Consider the following 17,222-nt stretch of genomic DNA (forward strand, 5'->3'; position numbering starts at 1 on the left):
AAAGAATTATATGGTTAAAATTGATGAATATCAAGTGTCAATTTTGATCACGCGATCCTTTATGTCACTGAATAGCCGGTTTGAGCGATTCGTAAAAACGTACCTTCGAAATGTAGAAAGATTTCAACAAATGATATTTATTTGACCTTGAGCGCAAGTAAACAGGGTGTCTCACAACCTCCAATAATTTCATGTATTCTGAAAGTAAAATAGAATAAAAAAATCCTAATACGAAAATGTCGAGGCCACAATAGTTTTTAAGTCATATAATTGATTAAAGATAGTAATATTCCATATAGAACAGAATTTGCAGCAATATCGCTGCAATAACGCTGCAATATTGCAATGTTGTAGCATTGTTGCTGCAACTTTTGTGCTGTAGGGGATAGAGTCTGCGCGGTCAGACCAATAGTTACACGGGCATTGATCTGATATTAATTAGTGATTACACACAGTTAATATTGATTACTGCTACACAATGCATTCACACTATTCATTTTATGATTATTCATAGCATTAGCAATTAGATATTATTAAATTTATTAAACCTAACAGTTTCATAGTTAAAAACAAAGCCTTTTGTAATTTTTACATGAAAGATAACTATAAAACTAGATAATTATGCAGAATAGGGCCTTTTCCGAATTTCGACATTTTTCAGCTGCAATGTTGACAATAATGTTATAGTGATAATAAGTCGGAGGAGGTTGAAAAATAAAAAACAAAAATTTTCTTTGAAAACGTTACATATAGTAGTGCATATGGGCGCATGACTTTCTACGCAAAGCGACTCCCACCCCACCTCTCTCTGCTTAGGGGCACACGACTTCTCCACCTCTCCTCCTCCCCTGCTACTGAGCATGACTTTAGAATGTCAATATTACTCAGTATACGAATAGAAGTATACGTAATATATTTTTTGCCCTCATTTTTTGTTACTATTTGAATCATAAAGATTATTATCAATATTGCAGTCGAAAAATGTCGAAATTAGGAAAAGGCTCTATTCTGCATAATTACATAAAACTTATTGGGAACTATAAATAAGTTTCCTCCGTTTGACAAAATGGCACTACCAGTATGTTATAGTTAAAATTGTCAGCTGTAAAACGTCATATCGTAAGGTTTGACATCTGGCAAGAACATAACCTTGAAATATTAGCGATTTTGCATCAGCGATTCAGCATCTTATATCTTTTTTTCGTGAGAAAATGTCGAGTTTTGAGCCGAATAAGCATCATTTGCGGGAGCTTTTGATTTACTTCTTTAATTTGAAGAAATCTGCAGCTGAGGCGCATCGATTGCTTGTAGAAGGTGAGGCTGCCTTAAGTGAGAGAAGTTGCCGTGAGTGGTTTCAAAAGTTTAAGAACGGTGAATTTGACGTCGAAGACAAAGAACGTAGCGGAAGGCCGAAAGTGTACGAAGACGCGGAATTGGAAGCATTATTGGATGAAGATTCGTGCCAAACGCAAGAAGCACTTGCACTTACATTAGGAGTGACTCAACCAGCAATTTCACATCGCTTAAAATCGTTGGGAATGATTCAAAAGCAAAGAAATTAGGTTCCATATGAACTGAAGCCGAGAAACGTTGAACGCCGATTTTTCATATGTGAAATGCTGCTTGCCAGGCATAAACGAAAGGGTTTTTTGCACCGTGTAATCACTGGTGATGAAAAATGGATCCACTACGATAACCCAAAGAAGAAGAAATCATGGGGACCACCTGGCCATGCTTCAACACCGACAGCCAAGCCGAACATTCATGGGAAAAAGCTCATGTTGTGTATTTAGTGGGATCAGCTAGGTGTCGTTTATTATGAGTTGCTCAAACCGTACGAAACCATTACTGGGACTCTCTACCGAACACAATTGATGAGATTCAGCCGAGCACTCAAGGAAAAACGCGCCCACTACTACTCCAGACACGACAAAGTTATTCTTCTGCATGATAATGCTCGTCCACATGTTGCGGCGCCGATCAAAACCTACTTGGAAACACTCAATTGAGAAGTTTTACCCCACCCGCCGTATTGCTCCTTCTGATTACTACCTGTTTCGATCGATGGCGCATGGCCTGTCTGAGCAACACTTCACATCATATGAAGATACCAAAAATCGATTCGTGGATAGCTTCAAAAGATGAATCGTTTTTCCGACGCGGTATCCGTATGCTGCCAGAAAGATGGGAAAAAATAGTGGCTAGCGATGGACAATACTTCGAATAAAACATTAGGTTCTTTCACAATAAATGCCCAATTTTTGATAAAAAACGGCGGAAACTTATTTATACTCCTAATATAATAAACTAAAAAAATAAGATTAAATCGCCTATATTTTTTTAACAGTTTAAAGTCTTATTAAAATCTTTATGTATTAAAATTATACAATTTTAGTTCTCTCAGGATTTGAAAACTTGGGAACATTTGTGAAAAAGGAATATAATAATTAAACAATTTTCATAAATCTTTCTTTTAGAATCAAAAACAAATATTAATTTTTCGAAAAAAGCATTAAATATACTAATTTTCTGTATGAAATAACATAGATTAGTAAAATATTTAAGTTTTTGTTAAAACAAGCAATAAATAATTTGCTTTTAATATAGAATTTATTAATCTTATCAATATTATTATCTTCAATATTATTATCTGATACAAATACGTGATAAATATGTAAATATACATATAATTAACTACCTTAACATACATAAAAAAAGAAAATATAGAGCACATATTCATATTGCTTAATCTAATATTGATTTAATCTTTGTATTAAAAAGTAGAAATCTTTGTATGTACAGTATGTATGCATTCGATTAATATACAGTTTAGATCTAGATTAAATTTCACTGGTATTATTGCTTTTGAGATGTATTTAGGGGTAAGAGAAGGTTGTTCTGAATAATTCGCCCTGCAAAAATTAAGTAAGAGGCCACTAATTTAGGAGATATAATAAATTAAAGTTTTGACTTGAGGTTTGTTTTCTGTTCCTGCACGAGGATTGCGCTAGAACTGAACTGAATTGAACTAGTGCAATTCAGAACTAACCAGTCTAAGTGTGCAGGCAAGGAATAAAAAACGTTTTAGTGCAAGATAAAAATGGCGTCCCATATTATTTACATGGAAGTATTAGATTCATATGATGAAAAGAAATGCAATTCCATTAAAAAAAATTCTTAATTAAAGATAATGATGACACAAAATGTTTCTATATGTAGACTTATTTATATATATGTACTCTTATTTATATATATTTTATTACTTTTAAATTCTCGGATAATTATTTAGAAGACACTCTTCACTTTCAATTTTAATAAAATTATGTTCATTTGTCGCATTTTTGCATGAAACGAAAGAATCTAGCTGAAAAATATCACGTCTAGTTCCGCGAACCAAGATATTAAGCATTAAAATTGACGAAATTGTGGTTAGGAAATCTGTCGCACCGACTTAATGCATCGTTAATGTATACGTAGTTTAGTCTGTATTTATTTCATTTTCGATTTTAATGAGAATCGTTATTTCATTTTCGATTTTAATGAAAATAGGTTCATTCGATGCATTTTTATTCAAAACAAAAGCCTGATGCTCTGTTCTTGCTATGTGCGAAAAGTTGTGAATCCCTGATGAAAGGGAAATGATTTGAATATTAATAAACAAGTTAATATATCGCTATAGAAGCAAATTAGTAAAAAACGTATGCACATGTAGCCATAAAGCATGAAAATGTGATCGCAGTACATGCTTTCATCGCGATATTTCGCAGCTGACAGATTTCCTAACCTCAATCGTCAACTTCAACGCTTAATATCTCGGTTCGCGGGACTAGGCACAACATTTTGCTGCCAGATTCTTTCGTTTCATGCAAAAATGCGCCGAATGAATATAATTTCACTAAAATTGAAGGTGAAGAGTCTTCTAAATAATTACTAATTCTCGCACTATTTGTATAAGGCCTGTTTTCTGTGGCTGAGCTAGTGTACACTAATGTACTGCTTGCACTAGGTCTGTTCGCGTTGTATAAAATCCCAAAATATTTTTGCACTTAAAATGAGAGATACATATTTTGCCTTAAAAAGAAAAAAAGCGAAAATGTAGAGTGCCAAAAGTGCAAGCAACGCGAACACCTATTGATTCCAGACTACAGTGAACTCGTGCACTGAGTTCTGTTGCACTGGAACAAAAAACATCGTCGCTGATGCCATTTTGGGAACAGAAAACAAACCTTTGGCACAGTATATACAGTAGCGCAACTCTCCTGATTTGTTGGCCAAAATGGAGTGCGCATGCATGAAATAAGTAAGTTGCCTCATCTCTTTTCCAACCCTTTTTTTATTGTTCTCTCTCTCTCTATTTAAATAAGCGTTTCACTTAAACATTTGTTTTTCAAGCATACATGGTTCAGAATAGAAATTTAGAGGAAAGTATTACCTGTATTGTCCATTTAGTGAAATGTTGTGTGAGAAATCTCGAGAGATTGATCTAATTTTTGTGATAAAGTGAAAAAGTGAACAAAAAGTAACATAGAAAATCGAGCAAAAAGGATTTCTTTTTATTTATTGTATTTTAAATTTATTTTTTGGACATACATGTATATAAATTTCTTTCTTATTTCACGCATGCGCACTCCATTTTGGCCAACACTAACATCAAAGATACCGACAGGGAGTTGCGCTACTGTATGTACTGTGCCTTTGGTTAGAAGACGCATGAGAGTGCAAGCAGTGCGAGTATATCTTAGCGGTATTCTAAGCATTTAGATTCGTTAATTCAGCAAGAGGCTCATTTGAGAGCTAATTAGGTAATCTGGTGCGAGATACAGGCGAGTAATTGGAGGGGAGATCGGAGGAAGTACGATAAAAAAATAGCAAGCGTTTTACGATGAAATAAGATAGCAGAAGTTAAAATAGGTAAAAAGGCGCGCAAAAGAGGCGGGAAATAAGAATGTTGTCCGGAATCGATAAGGTAGGGAAGTATACAGCGGATGATAAATAACGTTGATAGATGAAAAGTTACACGTAGGAGTCAAAAACTACGTTTAATACGTCAAAGGAGAAAAGTTTAGAGAAAAGTATAAAAGCGGAAATAAAGGAAGGGATTAGACAGGAATGGGAAGGGGTGAGAAAAGAAATGAGATATAATAGAAAGGGAGGTAACAAGAATTAAAAGGGATATACAAGATGTAGATAAAGAAATTAGGAAATTAAAAGAGGAAGGGACAAAAAGAAAGAAGGAATTAGTAAAGATTAAAAAAAAATGGAAATAGTAAAGAAAGAGATGACAGAAAATAATAGGAAAATAGTAGAAAGTATAGAGAAAATAGGGAGAATAAATAGAGAGGAAGAGAATGAATATGATAGCGATGAAGGAATGTGAATAATTTCAGAAAAAGGGGAGAAAGCGTTACTCGAGAGCTGAATCTGTGAAAGGGGGTTAAGTTGCAGAGTGATTGATATTAAAGAAATGGGTTTCGGGTAATGAGAAAGAGGAGAGGAGAAGAAAATTATCATAAAAGGAATGGATATGCCGAAAGAGATTGAAAAAGATTGGAGAGAAAGGGAAAGATGGGTCAAAGAGTTAATAAAAGAAAGATTAGGGATAGAATGCAACATAGTCTTCTAGGATAAATGGAACAGTAATAGTGGAATATGGGAGGTGAGGAGGAAAAAAAAGAAATAATGAGGAATAAGCATAAATTAAAAGGAGGTAGGATTTTTATTGAAAATGATTTAAGTTGGGAAGAGAAAAAATTCAGAAAGAATTAACAGATGAAGGAAAGGGGAAGAAAAAGAAATAAAGGTTTAGGTAAAGTGAGAATAGAAGGAATGTGGAAATCATGAAATGTGATTGAGAGGGAGAAAGAGGAAAGAAGAAAGAAGAAGGAAGGTAGAGTGAAAGGAGTTAGATGAGAGTGAGAGGGGAAATGCTAAAGAGACAAGGAATCAAAATTTCGATGGAGCCAAGAAGAATTAAAGTGTAATTTGAGAAAAGGTAGATGTAAAAGAAAAAAGTAAGAAAGTACTGATTAAGGTGAAAAGGAAGTAATCAAGGAAAAGGATAAAAGGAAGAAAACAAAGAAAAAAACGAAAGTTATTGTTTTGGAACATTGCAGGTTTGAGAGAAAAGGATTTAGATTTCTGAAGATATGTGAAAGGGTATGATTTTGTGAGTTTGTGTGAGACATTAGATGAAAAGGGATGGGAAGTTTTAAAAGATAGATTACCAAAGACATATTGTATTGGATTGCAGTTATGCTAGGAAGAAGGAAAAGAGAGGTAGATCAAAAGATGGTTTTATAACAGGAAAGAGGAAAGGATGCAGAAGTAATGAAGATAAGAGGTTAAGTAAAGAGTTAGTAAAGAGTGGAAAGATGTAATTGTATCGAAGATAAAGGTGAGGAGAAAAAAGTTGAATATAGTATATGGAGCTCAAGGAGGCAAAAATTTGAAAATAAAGCTGGAAAAGATTAAGGAGGAAAATATGGAGGATAAAAATGTAATTAGAAGTGATGAAAAATATAATTAGGTGATTTTTATGTTAGAATAGGTAAATTAGGAGGAGAGGATTTAGAGAAGGGAGGGGAAGATCAAAGATATGGTAAATGCAATAAAGATAAGGTAATAAGTAATGGAGGTAATAGTTTTGTAGAACTGGTAACGGAGTACGGATAGCACATTATGAATGGTAAAACAAAGGGTGATTGGGAAAGGGAATATACATATGCAGGCGCAAGAGGTAATTTAATTATAGATTTTGTGATGGCTAATGACCAAATTTGCGATAGGCTCATAGAATTTAAGATCGATGAGAAAAACTCGGATCACATGCCACTGTGCGTGACACTGGAGGAGAGAAGCGCATTTGAGTTAGAAGAAAATGATGCTGAAGAGAATCGAGATGAAGAGTATGTCACCAAGGAAGAAGAAATTATTGTATGGAATAGAGAGACTATAGAGAATTACAGAAAAAATACAGAAGTGCTAAATGATATGGATAAAGCCAAGGAAAATGAGGATGAGGAAATAGAAGTTATGTGAGAGGAAATTAAACAGAGTGTGTTCAATAATGTAGTAAAGAAAATAAAAAGAAATAAAAGGAGCATCGGATAGAAGGACTGGTAAGATATCAGATGTACTAGGAAGAAAAGAGAGGTGAAGAGGACATGCAAGAAATAGAAGGAAAATAAAGAGACGAAGGAAAAATATCTAGAGAAGAAACAAAAAAAGAAAAGGAAAGAGGAAGAGGAGGAACTGAAAAGGGAGGCGGATATATGGAAGTATATAAATAGGAAGAGAGGTAAAAAAAGTATGGAAAGAGAATAATATAAAGAACGAAGAATGAAACATTTTAAAGAACTATTGGAAGATATTGAGAACGATAAAACTATAGCATAACAGGACAAGGATAGGTCTATATTGAAATAGAAAAAGAAAAAGAAAAGAGAAAGAGAAGAAAAGGAAGGAAAATGGAGAATTGAAGGCTGAAGAGAGCGTTACGTAAGCTGAAGAAGAATAAGGCGACAGGAATTGATATCTACGGAAGCATAGTTATATGCAGGTGAGGAGTTAAAGTCGAAGCAGATGTGTCTACTACAAAAAGTGTGGAGAATAAGCATGATGCTGCAAGATTTGAAGGAAAACATAATTGTACCATTATACAAAAAAGAAACGTAGAGAGAGTAATGAATTATAAAGAAATCTCGTTATCGTGCATGGCGTATAAAATATACGTAGAGGTAGTAAGATTGGAAAGAGAAGTGGAAACAAAAGATATGACTCCGGATAATCAAACTAGATTTAGAAGAGAAAGATCAACATTGGATAATATTTTCATATTGATGCATTTGATACAGAGGCAAAAAAATCAACAAGACAAGAAAAAAGTATAAGTTGTTTGCGGATTTAAAAGCTGCCTTCAATAAGGTGGAGAGAAGTAAGCTGTGGGAAATTCTAAGAGGCAAAGGGGTAAGTGAATACCTGATTAGGAACATAGAGAAGATGTATGCGGAGGTGAGAATAAGGTCGAAACAAGGAAACAATTCAATATAATGAAAGAAGTAAGGCAGGGCTGTGATGAGTTCATTTTTGTTCAACATACAGGATGTCTCAGACCATCCGTCCTCTTTTTATCTCCGCAGGATAAGATCCAATCAAAAATATATTCAGACCAAAGTTGTGAGGTTTAAAAAGATTTATTTATTGATCATATCAGTTTGACCTTGAGTGACTTTGCCAAGGTCAGATCAAGGTTACATCGATTTTTTTTTTTAATGAAACATCCTACTTTTTATTTTAGAATCTAATAGCCGATGTCAAGAGCTTTCCAAAACCCTATAATAAAGTATCTTTAGATTAAGTAAATCTCAAATAATTCTCGAGTTATGAAGATTAAAAGTTACAGTGTCGCCGACATTAGTATTATCCAAGGTGTACCGCGTGGAGGTTGCCCAATTGGATTTACACTGTGCGTGCGCGCGAGCGCGCATACACGCACGCACGCACGCACGCACGCACGCATGCATGCACGCACAAAAGGTGTACTGGAAAAGTGTACAGAAAAGACGAAAATAATGATATGTGGAAGGACAGAAATGATATGAGAGGAAAAAGAAAGAGAAATGAAAATTGGGAAATAAGGAGCTACATGAGGTACAGAAATTTAAATATTTAGATTTTATTTTGGACAGGAACGGGAATTATAAAAATCATATTAAAAAACTAAGTAGCAAAGGAAAAATGGTTGCAAGAAATGTATGGAGTTTGAGGAAAAGGATATGTAAAAACGATTTTAATAGGAGATGGATATTTAAATATTTAATATAGAGCGTAATAGCGTATGGGATAGAGTTATGGGGTTGAAAGAAAAAGGGTGAATTAAAAAAAATAATATTGGATTATGTGAGGTGAATTTTTAACTTAGATTTTTGCACTCCGAGGTATGTACGAACTATGAGTGAGTTGGAAAGATTAAATCTGGAAATGCTGGGAATCTGGTCAGAGTTGGGAGGAAAAGCAAAGATTGGGTTGGAATGGTAAATATGGTGTGGAGAGAGATATATATAACAGAAATGGGTGAGGAATAGAGTCTAGGGAAGTGATGGGTTATGGACAAGATTCGAAAAAAATTTAATAAGTAGAGAAAGGAATTTACAGAGACAATGGGAAAAGGAAAGAATAGATAAGGCAAGGTATAACAGGAGATATAAAGAGATAGGAATCAAGAATAAGTTACCAAATTGTTTGAGGAGTGAGAACATGGAAATGAGAAGAGGGGATGAAATGAGAGCGTTAATTAAATTAAGATGTGGGAATCTGGAAGGAAAAAATAAATACTGATTAGGAAAAGAAGAGGGGAAGTGTTTTCTATAACGCAGGTGAAGATAACGTGGAACATTACGTTAACGAATGTAAGGAGGTAGGAGGAAGCTTTGTAGAGTTAGGGATGGATAAAGATGAGATAATAAAGAAAATATGGGGACAGGGCTTAGACGAACTTATAGGAGGTGTGTTAAAAAAACTATGAAAGAATAGAGAGAACGTAATAAAAAAAAAGAGTTAGGAAATAATACAAGTAGAGATTAATTTATAGGTAAGAAAGTATGGTATTGTAAGAATAAATAAGTTAGAAAAGGAGAAGGAATATTTTGTAGGGCGACAATGGTTGGGATATAAAGACAATAAGGTTAAGTTAGGTTAGGTTAAGGTTAGGCTAGACTAGGTTAAGTTAAAGTAAGGTTTAATGTAATCTAGTCTGGTTTTAGTTTAGTTTACTTATCCAGTTTAGTTTCGTTTAGTTTAGGTAACTCAAACATAAATTTAAAAATAATATGGCTATGTAAGAAGCTCCGTACAATTTTTTTTCATCGAGTTATTCAACGTTGAAGCAAAAGGACCATTTTTGCTTCAACGTTGAATAACTCGATGAAAAAGATCGTGCAGAGCTTTGTAAAAAAGTAAATTAAAGGTAAAGATTCGCTCTTTCAAATGATGTAAAACGCATTTGTATACAATTTTTAGTTTACTCCGTGGAACTACGTAAATTTTATAAAAAATTTTGTGATTTTATATCTTTATTTATGTTTGTGTAACTTTATGAAATCTTCATGAGATTGTTTTTTAAATAGCGATCTGAAAAGTAGACGTTTCAATTTGTAAAATGGTTTTTGAAACATCCCGATATGACAATTTTTGACGAAGTTATTGTATCTTGAAATTTGCATGCAGCTATTGAACAAAATTAGCGTCATTTAAAATCAGCGTTAAAAAAAACCAAATTCAAATTTCACATATCTCCGCGAAGAATGGTCGCCAAGCGATGTACGAAAAAACATTTTAAAGCCATAACTTCTTTAAGTGTAAGTATTCGAGTTATTCAACGTTGAAGCAAAAATGGTCTTTTTGCTTCAACGTTGAATAACTCGAATACTTACACTTAAAGAAGTTATGGCTTTAAAATGTTTTTTCGTACATCGCTTGGCGACCATTCTTCGCGGAGATATGTGAAATTTGAATTTGGTTTTTTTTAACGCTGATTTTAAATGACGCTAATTTTGTTCAATAGCTGCATGCAAATTTCAAGATACAATAACTTCGTCAAAAATTGTCATATCGGGATGTTTCAAAAACCATTTTACAGATTGAAACGTCTACTTTTCAGATCGCTATTTAAAAAACAATCTCATGAAGATTTCATAAAATTACACAAACATAAATGAAGATATAAAATCACAAAATTTTTTACAAAATTTACGTAGTTCCACGGAGTGAACTAAAAATTGTATACAAATGCGTTTTACATCATTCGAAAGAGCGAATCTTTATCTTTAATTTACTTTTTTACAAAGCTCCGTACGATTTTTTTTCTACCTGTAAAATACTTTTTTAAACATCCCGATACGACAATTTTTGACGAAGTTATTGTATCTTGAAATTTGCCTATTTTTGCAGAGCGAACAGGTGTTGCGTTAATTTTGTTGTCCAGTGTATATGTAGAGAGTTTAAACCATAACTGTTAGTTGGCTATAAAGTTTGACAGTAAGAATGATGAGCAAATAAGAAAGTATGAAAGGTATAAAAGACTGAGTGAGTTAAGAAGAATTGTAAACCAAGTCCTCTTCTTGGCTGTACACGCTGAAGTGAATAAATATTCTATTCTAATAAATTAAAGTTTTACAATATAAAACTTGTAGATTTAAAACTTTCCACAAAGCGAGGTTCGAGATAGACTTGTAACTTTTCACGTAAAGCGAGGCTCATTTTAAATCTGTTTAATTTTTTGGTAATGAAATCCTTCCGTAGGAGGACGGTGGAACATATTGCCTCCACGCATACACTTGATAGATTTACAACTTTTACTAGTTTTTGGTTGGCAATTCTAATAATGGACCTGATAATTCGCGAAACGCATAGCTTCTAGCTATGCAGCGCGTTTCTCATAAGACTTCTCATAACTATGTAATAAATGCTACGAGCGTGATAGCGTAAATAAAATTGTTAGAGAAATTTTTGTAAAAGTGAGAAGTTGGACAATAATTGCGTGCTACAAGTATTGTAACGTATTGACATACAATTAAGTCTAATAAGTTTTCAATACATCCAATTGTAAGAAACGCTCTTAGAATTAGATGTACTGAAATAATGGTTTGATTTATTTGTCAATAATAACTTTAATTATTTGTTGCTTATCGCACGCAATTATTGTCTAATTTTGCTCTTTTATTACATTTCTCTAACAATTTTATCAATGTAATTAAAAAACAATTCAATATTCAAATGATTCAATATTCATTTTAATTTCATCACTCTAATTTATAATTTAACGAAATTATATTTGAAGTATGTGAAAGACAAAGAGATAGTGTAGTAGACGAGAAAGGTAAGAAGAAACATGTTTTTATAAACGTCTGAATACGTCCGATCAGTATGCGTCCCGCACGTAAAGCATTCCCATCTAATCGTGAGCGCCGCTCCTGCCCATCTCCTCTACAAGACCCGTGATACGCAAATTATTTCTTCTTGTAATTTGAAAAGTAAGCTTCAGACAAAATTTTCGCAAAGAAAAAATCATCTTAGAATTAAGTCAGGAATATGATATTTTAACGACAAACGTTTTTCTGAATCATCCAGTGTAGAAAACTCGTGGAAATTTCAAAGCAGTATAATTTAGTGCCAGTTTTGGAAATATACAATATACATATACAGTCAAAGTAAAAAATTTAAATATATGTAGGAGACACGGTAGTGTCTCGGCGCTAAGCCAAGCCAACGACATCTCCTTTACGCGAGACCGCGAGTTGCGGGAAATTGAGATTATTGGATCTCAATAATGGCTGAATCGATCACTGTCTTCTACATACACTTAATTGATAGCGTCCATTCAAATTGTGTAATAAAAGTGCTTTCATTTTTTTTCTACGTATCCTACGAGCAAGATATTGCGACGCAAAGTTCCGATGTAAAACTTTTAAGATACGTCATTATTATGTTCATCATCATTACTATGTTTTATTACACTTACTAGTCAATGTACGTATTTACGTCAAATTTGAGCAAAAGAATCAACTAAGGTCGTATATTACTGCCAGTTGTCACTACAGTATAGTATACGGAACGGGAACGTCACCAAGATCAGAATAATGTCATTTCGAATTTTTTAAATGGAACCCCCTATTTTTAATTGCATATTCTTGTAGCATATCTCGAAAGCTTTCCAAAACACTATAATAAAATATTTTTTCATAAAGTACTTTTCGAGTTATAATGCTTGAAAATTACAGTATCGTCGGCATTAATATTACGCAAGGTGTCCGACCGACGGCTAAAATCTCTTAAATGTCGTTCAGGATCATGTCCTGGATAACATTCGTTAAGATCAAAGTCACTGAAGATTGTTTCTCTTATTTTTATTTTTAAAATAAATTTTCAGTACAAAAATGAAACAATCATGACGCCACCCAAGGTCAGACTGATCATATTACTAAATATAGATCATTTAGAACCCCATAATAACTTCTGTCTGAAACGTTTTTTCTAAAATGCTCTGTATCCAAGATAAAAGGGGTATACAGATGATCTAAGATACTCAGTATAATTTTGATACACTATATCTCCGCAACAAAAAATCATACAAACCTTTTTTTTATATTTGTAAGAAAAAGACCATACTTTATGATAATTAACACATGCGAAAAAAATTCATTCCACCCCACAGTGTCAAACTAGGCAATTTTTTAGAGATGTAATACTTCCTTACTTTAAAAAAGATGGAGGACGGAAATAAGGATAAATTCAAAATTTATAAAAATCTTCTTAAAGTATAGACTTGAAAATGAAAAAGAAAACTTTTAAAAACGTTCATTTTTTCACGAAATTATACAGAATTTTGGTATAAATTTATATTGCGATAATTTTGTTGACGATTGTATTTTGACACATATAACATTTAATAATATCAGATTCCTGTAATAATCTCTTTATATAAAACTAAACATAATTATATGATCATCAATATACATCCCATTTATAGGTCCTGCTTGCCATATCCTATGTGCAAGAACTATTTTTTTTCATCATAATCTCCTTTAGGGACTCGCTTTCAAAAAATATTTTATTAGTGTTCATTAAAACACGGGTAAAATTTCTCATAATACTGCACGTTTTATTCTATCTTGATTTTCAAACATGAGAAACTAAACTCCACGTCTGATGGCGATCCCGTACTGCTCACGACTAAGTGATGAAAAATATCAAAATAACAGAAAGATATTTTTTTTATGTTGTTTTATCAATAATATGAGAAGATATCTTTTAACTCGGATCCTCATACGGGTAACAATGCTCTGACATCGAATGCTGTTTGATGAAAAGCTAGTTGTGGGAGTAAAATTTATACCCATTACCCGTTTTCCATCGATCAGTGTTCGATGCCAAAGCGCTGTTGTCCGTATGAGGAATGAGGATCCGGGCTTAGTTGACTTACTTTTCACTTTGCCGAAGAGATATCCATAGAAAAATGCCTTTTTTAAGTTGTCTTTTAGAAGAAATGAAAAACCATCTTACAAACATCTTTTCGTCTTGTCAAAAAACGATATCTTTTCGTAATTTTTTTTAGACATCTTTTCCTTTTGTCGAATAACTTAAAAGGATATCTTTTGTGTCTGGGAGAATTTACAAGAAATCCATCGAATTGAGACATCAAGTCTATTCTTTTTAGCTAAAATTCTTGCACGGTTCAACTTTTTTCCTTTTTTCTCTATATTGGAAAGAAAAAGAGAAAACATGAACTGTCTGAAAAGTTCAGCTAAAAAGAACAGGTCTGTAGTTTGTACACTTATGTACCTGGCAAATATTTAAAATTGATTTTTTTCAAAACAAAAAGCTTCATATAAAAATATTTTCTTCTACATTTTAAACTTATTTTTTAATAATTTTAAGAATTATTTCCTTCCCGGTTGTACCATCAATTTACGAATACTCTATTTTTATAATATTAAAAATTTAAGGGGATAATAAAGTCGGTCTGTATTACCGATTAAACTATATAATTTTTGTATAAAAATTACTTTTTTCCTCTTTTACTGATTTGAAAATCCTTTTCCATTAACGTATACGCATTAATACGAGTCTGTGAGGTGGAGATCGTTCTATGCTGAGAACGACAAAAAATTTCGAAGTTGAGATTTTTACTTTCTTTACATTTCTTAATCTAATATGTCACATCGTCGACAACATTTGCTTGATATAAAAGCTGTGCAATCTTTACTTACAAAATAGTCCACAGACTAGTAGTTTGTATGAAGAAATAGCGTGGAGTTTTTAAAATTAGATTTAGATGTCTAATTAAAACGTAATTGTTACACAAAAATTGATATGTTGTGTAGCATGTGTGAATGAGATATTGGCCGGTATTTATAGTCTGTTCTTATTTTAAGACCATCAGGTAACGTCTTAATATGCTAGTACAGCCCCCTAATTGACTCATGACATCTTAAGACTGTACTTAAGACAATCTCAAATATAAGAATCCCAGCCAATATGAATACCAGCCATAGATGTAGTGATGTGTCAATGACAGTCGTCTATGTGTAAGTGCTATTTACAATACGACTAATCGTGTCTTTAGGATCCCCTTAAAATATAATAATTTAAAATTAAGGCCCCTGAAATATACAGTGAAATTTAATAAAAACGAAATAAAAAGTTTTAATAACAGTAGTAGTAGTAATCTAGTTCAGTGACACTATAATATATGGAATGCAGCAAATATATGGAACTATTTAATGTTCTTATACAGAGACAAGATTATTTAAACACACTTATATAGTATTTATTATCTAATTAATAACAATATATTTATCATAACTATATTAAGAAAAGTATTAAAAAAATATTCTCAAAAATGTTTTTCTTATCATTAATGAAACTCTAAATATGTTTGACTTTTCAACAAAAATTAAAACAATACAATTATAAATATTAAAAATCGTTCATTTATCCAAATTCTTACTTGCAAAACTAAACTTGCTTAAAAGAAAAAAACATAACAATAGAAAAATAAATAACATTTCTCAAAATAAAAATGTATTATAAAAGAAAAATCATATCATGTAATAAAAAGTTTTATTCTTATGAAAGCTGCATATATTTAAATTAAGTTTAAAGGAATAATTCTTTCATTAATCTTGTTTAAAATATCAATACTGTTATCCTGCTATCACATAAACAAAATCCTATAATTTTACAATCTATATTAACAGAATCATAACTTTATCTAAAAATCGATTTTAGACTTTGTTTACTAATAAAAAATAAGCCAGAAAAAATGAATTAATGTTCGAATGCTTTCTCAGTGATTATTCAATTGCACAATTTATCATATTAATATGTATTATCACAATTTATCATATTTTGAACACTATTTTCAATGTTACTATATATATAAATAGGGTTTGAAAATCTACTATAGGAACGCTTATATTTTGTACTACTTACCTTTCCAATCCCAAAATATGTCACAAGTGTAAGACATGGTGCCGCAAGAGAAAAAATTAATAAATGTCTGCTTATCCTCTTTTTATCTACGCCTTCATGAAGAAGAAATGATACAAGTCCAAATGCAGCTGGTGCCTAAAAAAAAATTTAATTTTTTAATAACAAATGACAAAATAACGTAATTACGTTAATACTACATTTTCTATGAAGTTCCTATTAACTGTCAATTGTTAGGATTGTATGATTAAACATTTTACTTTGTGCAACATTATTGCCAAAAAAACTATCATTTCAACATCAGCTTGAGATGTAGTAGCAGCAGCTCCTAATGCAACTCCATCAACTGCTGCATGTACTATAAGACCTAAAGTTGCTGTAACACTTTTTTGTCTTCCATCATTTTTTTTTGCTGAACATTGATCAATCAAAAGCATAAATACAAAACCAAGCACTAAACTAATTCCAATTAAAGAATGTAAATCACCTGTAAAAACAGATTTAAAAATATAAATTTAAATATATAAAAATACAATTATATAAATTAATTAAGAAAAACATTAATAATAAATATAATAAATTACCATGTAATTGTTTTTCATTAGTAATTTCGCCAGTAAATAAAGCTCTTATACCTTCAGGTATAATCACTGCTAATGCAGTTCCAACAAGAAGACCTGCCCCTAATACTGATACTAATTGTAATTTATCCTGTAGGAAATAAATATGTATACTATATAATCATATAGCATGTTTTGATATATTTAGGAATCTAATATGTAGAATACAAAAACTACTTATTATAAAAAATTATCTTACTTCAGACAAACTCATGACTAATGGTAATGATCCAGCCAAACAAGAGCCAACCAGCATAACAAGAGTAAGTATCCATAACATTGTTCCTTTTTCCATTATTTTTTCTTAATAACGAAAGGAACTATTAATTCCCAATATTACATTATTAATTAATTAAACACATGTGTAAAGCAACAAGAATGGTTAACTGCATGTTAAACATAAATCATAAACATTCTCTTCAATTGATCTATTCCACTTATATATCATATGTATATATGTAACAGTTTTATAGTAAATAAAAATATACATATAAAACAACATCAATGATTTTTTCTGTTCTAACTTCTGTTTTCAAACAGACACAATTCAATAATTTCAATGATTGATACACGTGAGCATTATTAAAACCATAACATACAATTATTAGAAAGGAG

The 17,222-nt window shown here is 31.9% G+C and overlaps 1 protein-coding gene across 2 annotated transcripts in view; it reads right to left on the minus strand.

Moving 5' to 3' along the window:
- Window positions 1–16,993, minus strand: part of LOC108750124 (zinc transporter ZIP9) — a 17,538-nt gene extending 545 nt beyond the window's left edge. Inside the window, exons 1-4 of one of the 2 annotated variants that reach the window (XM_018489384.1) lie at window positions 16,807–16,993; window positions 16,572–16,698; window positions 16,248–16,399; window positions 15,991–16,125 (exon numbers count right to left, since the gene is read on the minus strand). In XM_018489384.1, coding sequence (XP_018344886.1) covers window positions 15,991–16,125; window positions 16,248–16,399; window positions 16,572–16,698; window positions 16,807–16,902 — 510 coding nt within the window. In that variant the 5' untranslated portion in view covers window positions 16,903–16,993. Of the gene's footprint in view, window positions 1–15,990; window positions 16,126–16,247; window positions 16,475–16,571; window positions 16,699–16,806 lie in introns of both variants that reach the window. The other variant, XM_018489383.1, reaches the window with a different exon arrangement.
- Window positions 16,994–17,222: the final 229 nt, after the last annotated feature.

The sequence above is a fragment of the Trachymyrmex septentrionalis genome, unplaced genomic scaffold (genome assembly GCF_001594115.1).
Source record: "Trachymyrmex septentrionalis isolate Tsep2-gDNA-1 unplaced genomic scaffold, Tsep1.0 scaffold321, whole genome shotgun sequence".
In the NCBI taxonomy this organism is placed as follows: Eukaryota; Metazoa; Arthropoda; class Insecta; order Hymenoptera; family Formicidae; genus Trachymyrmex; species Trachymyrmex septentrionalis.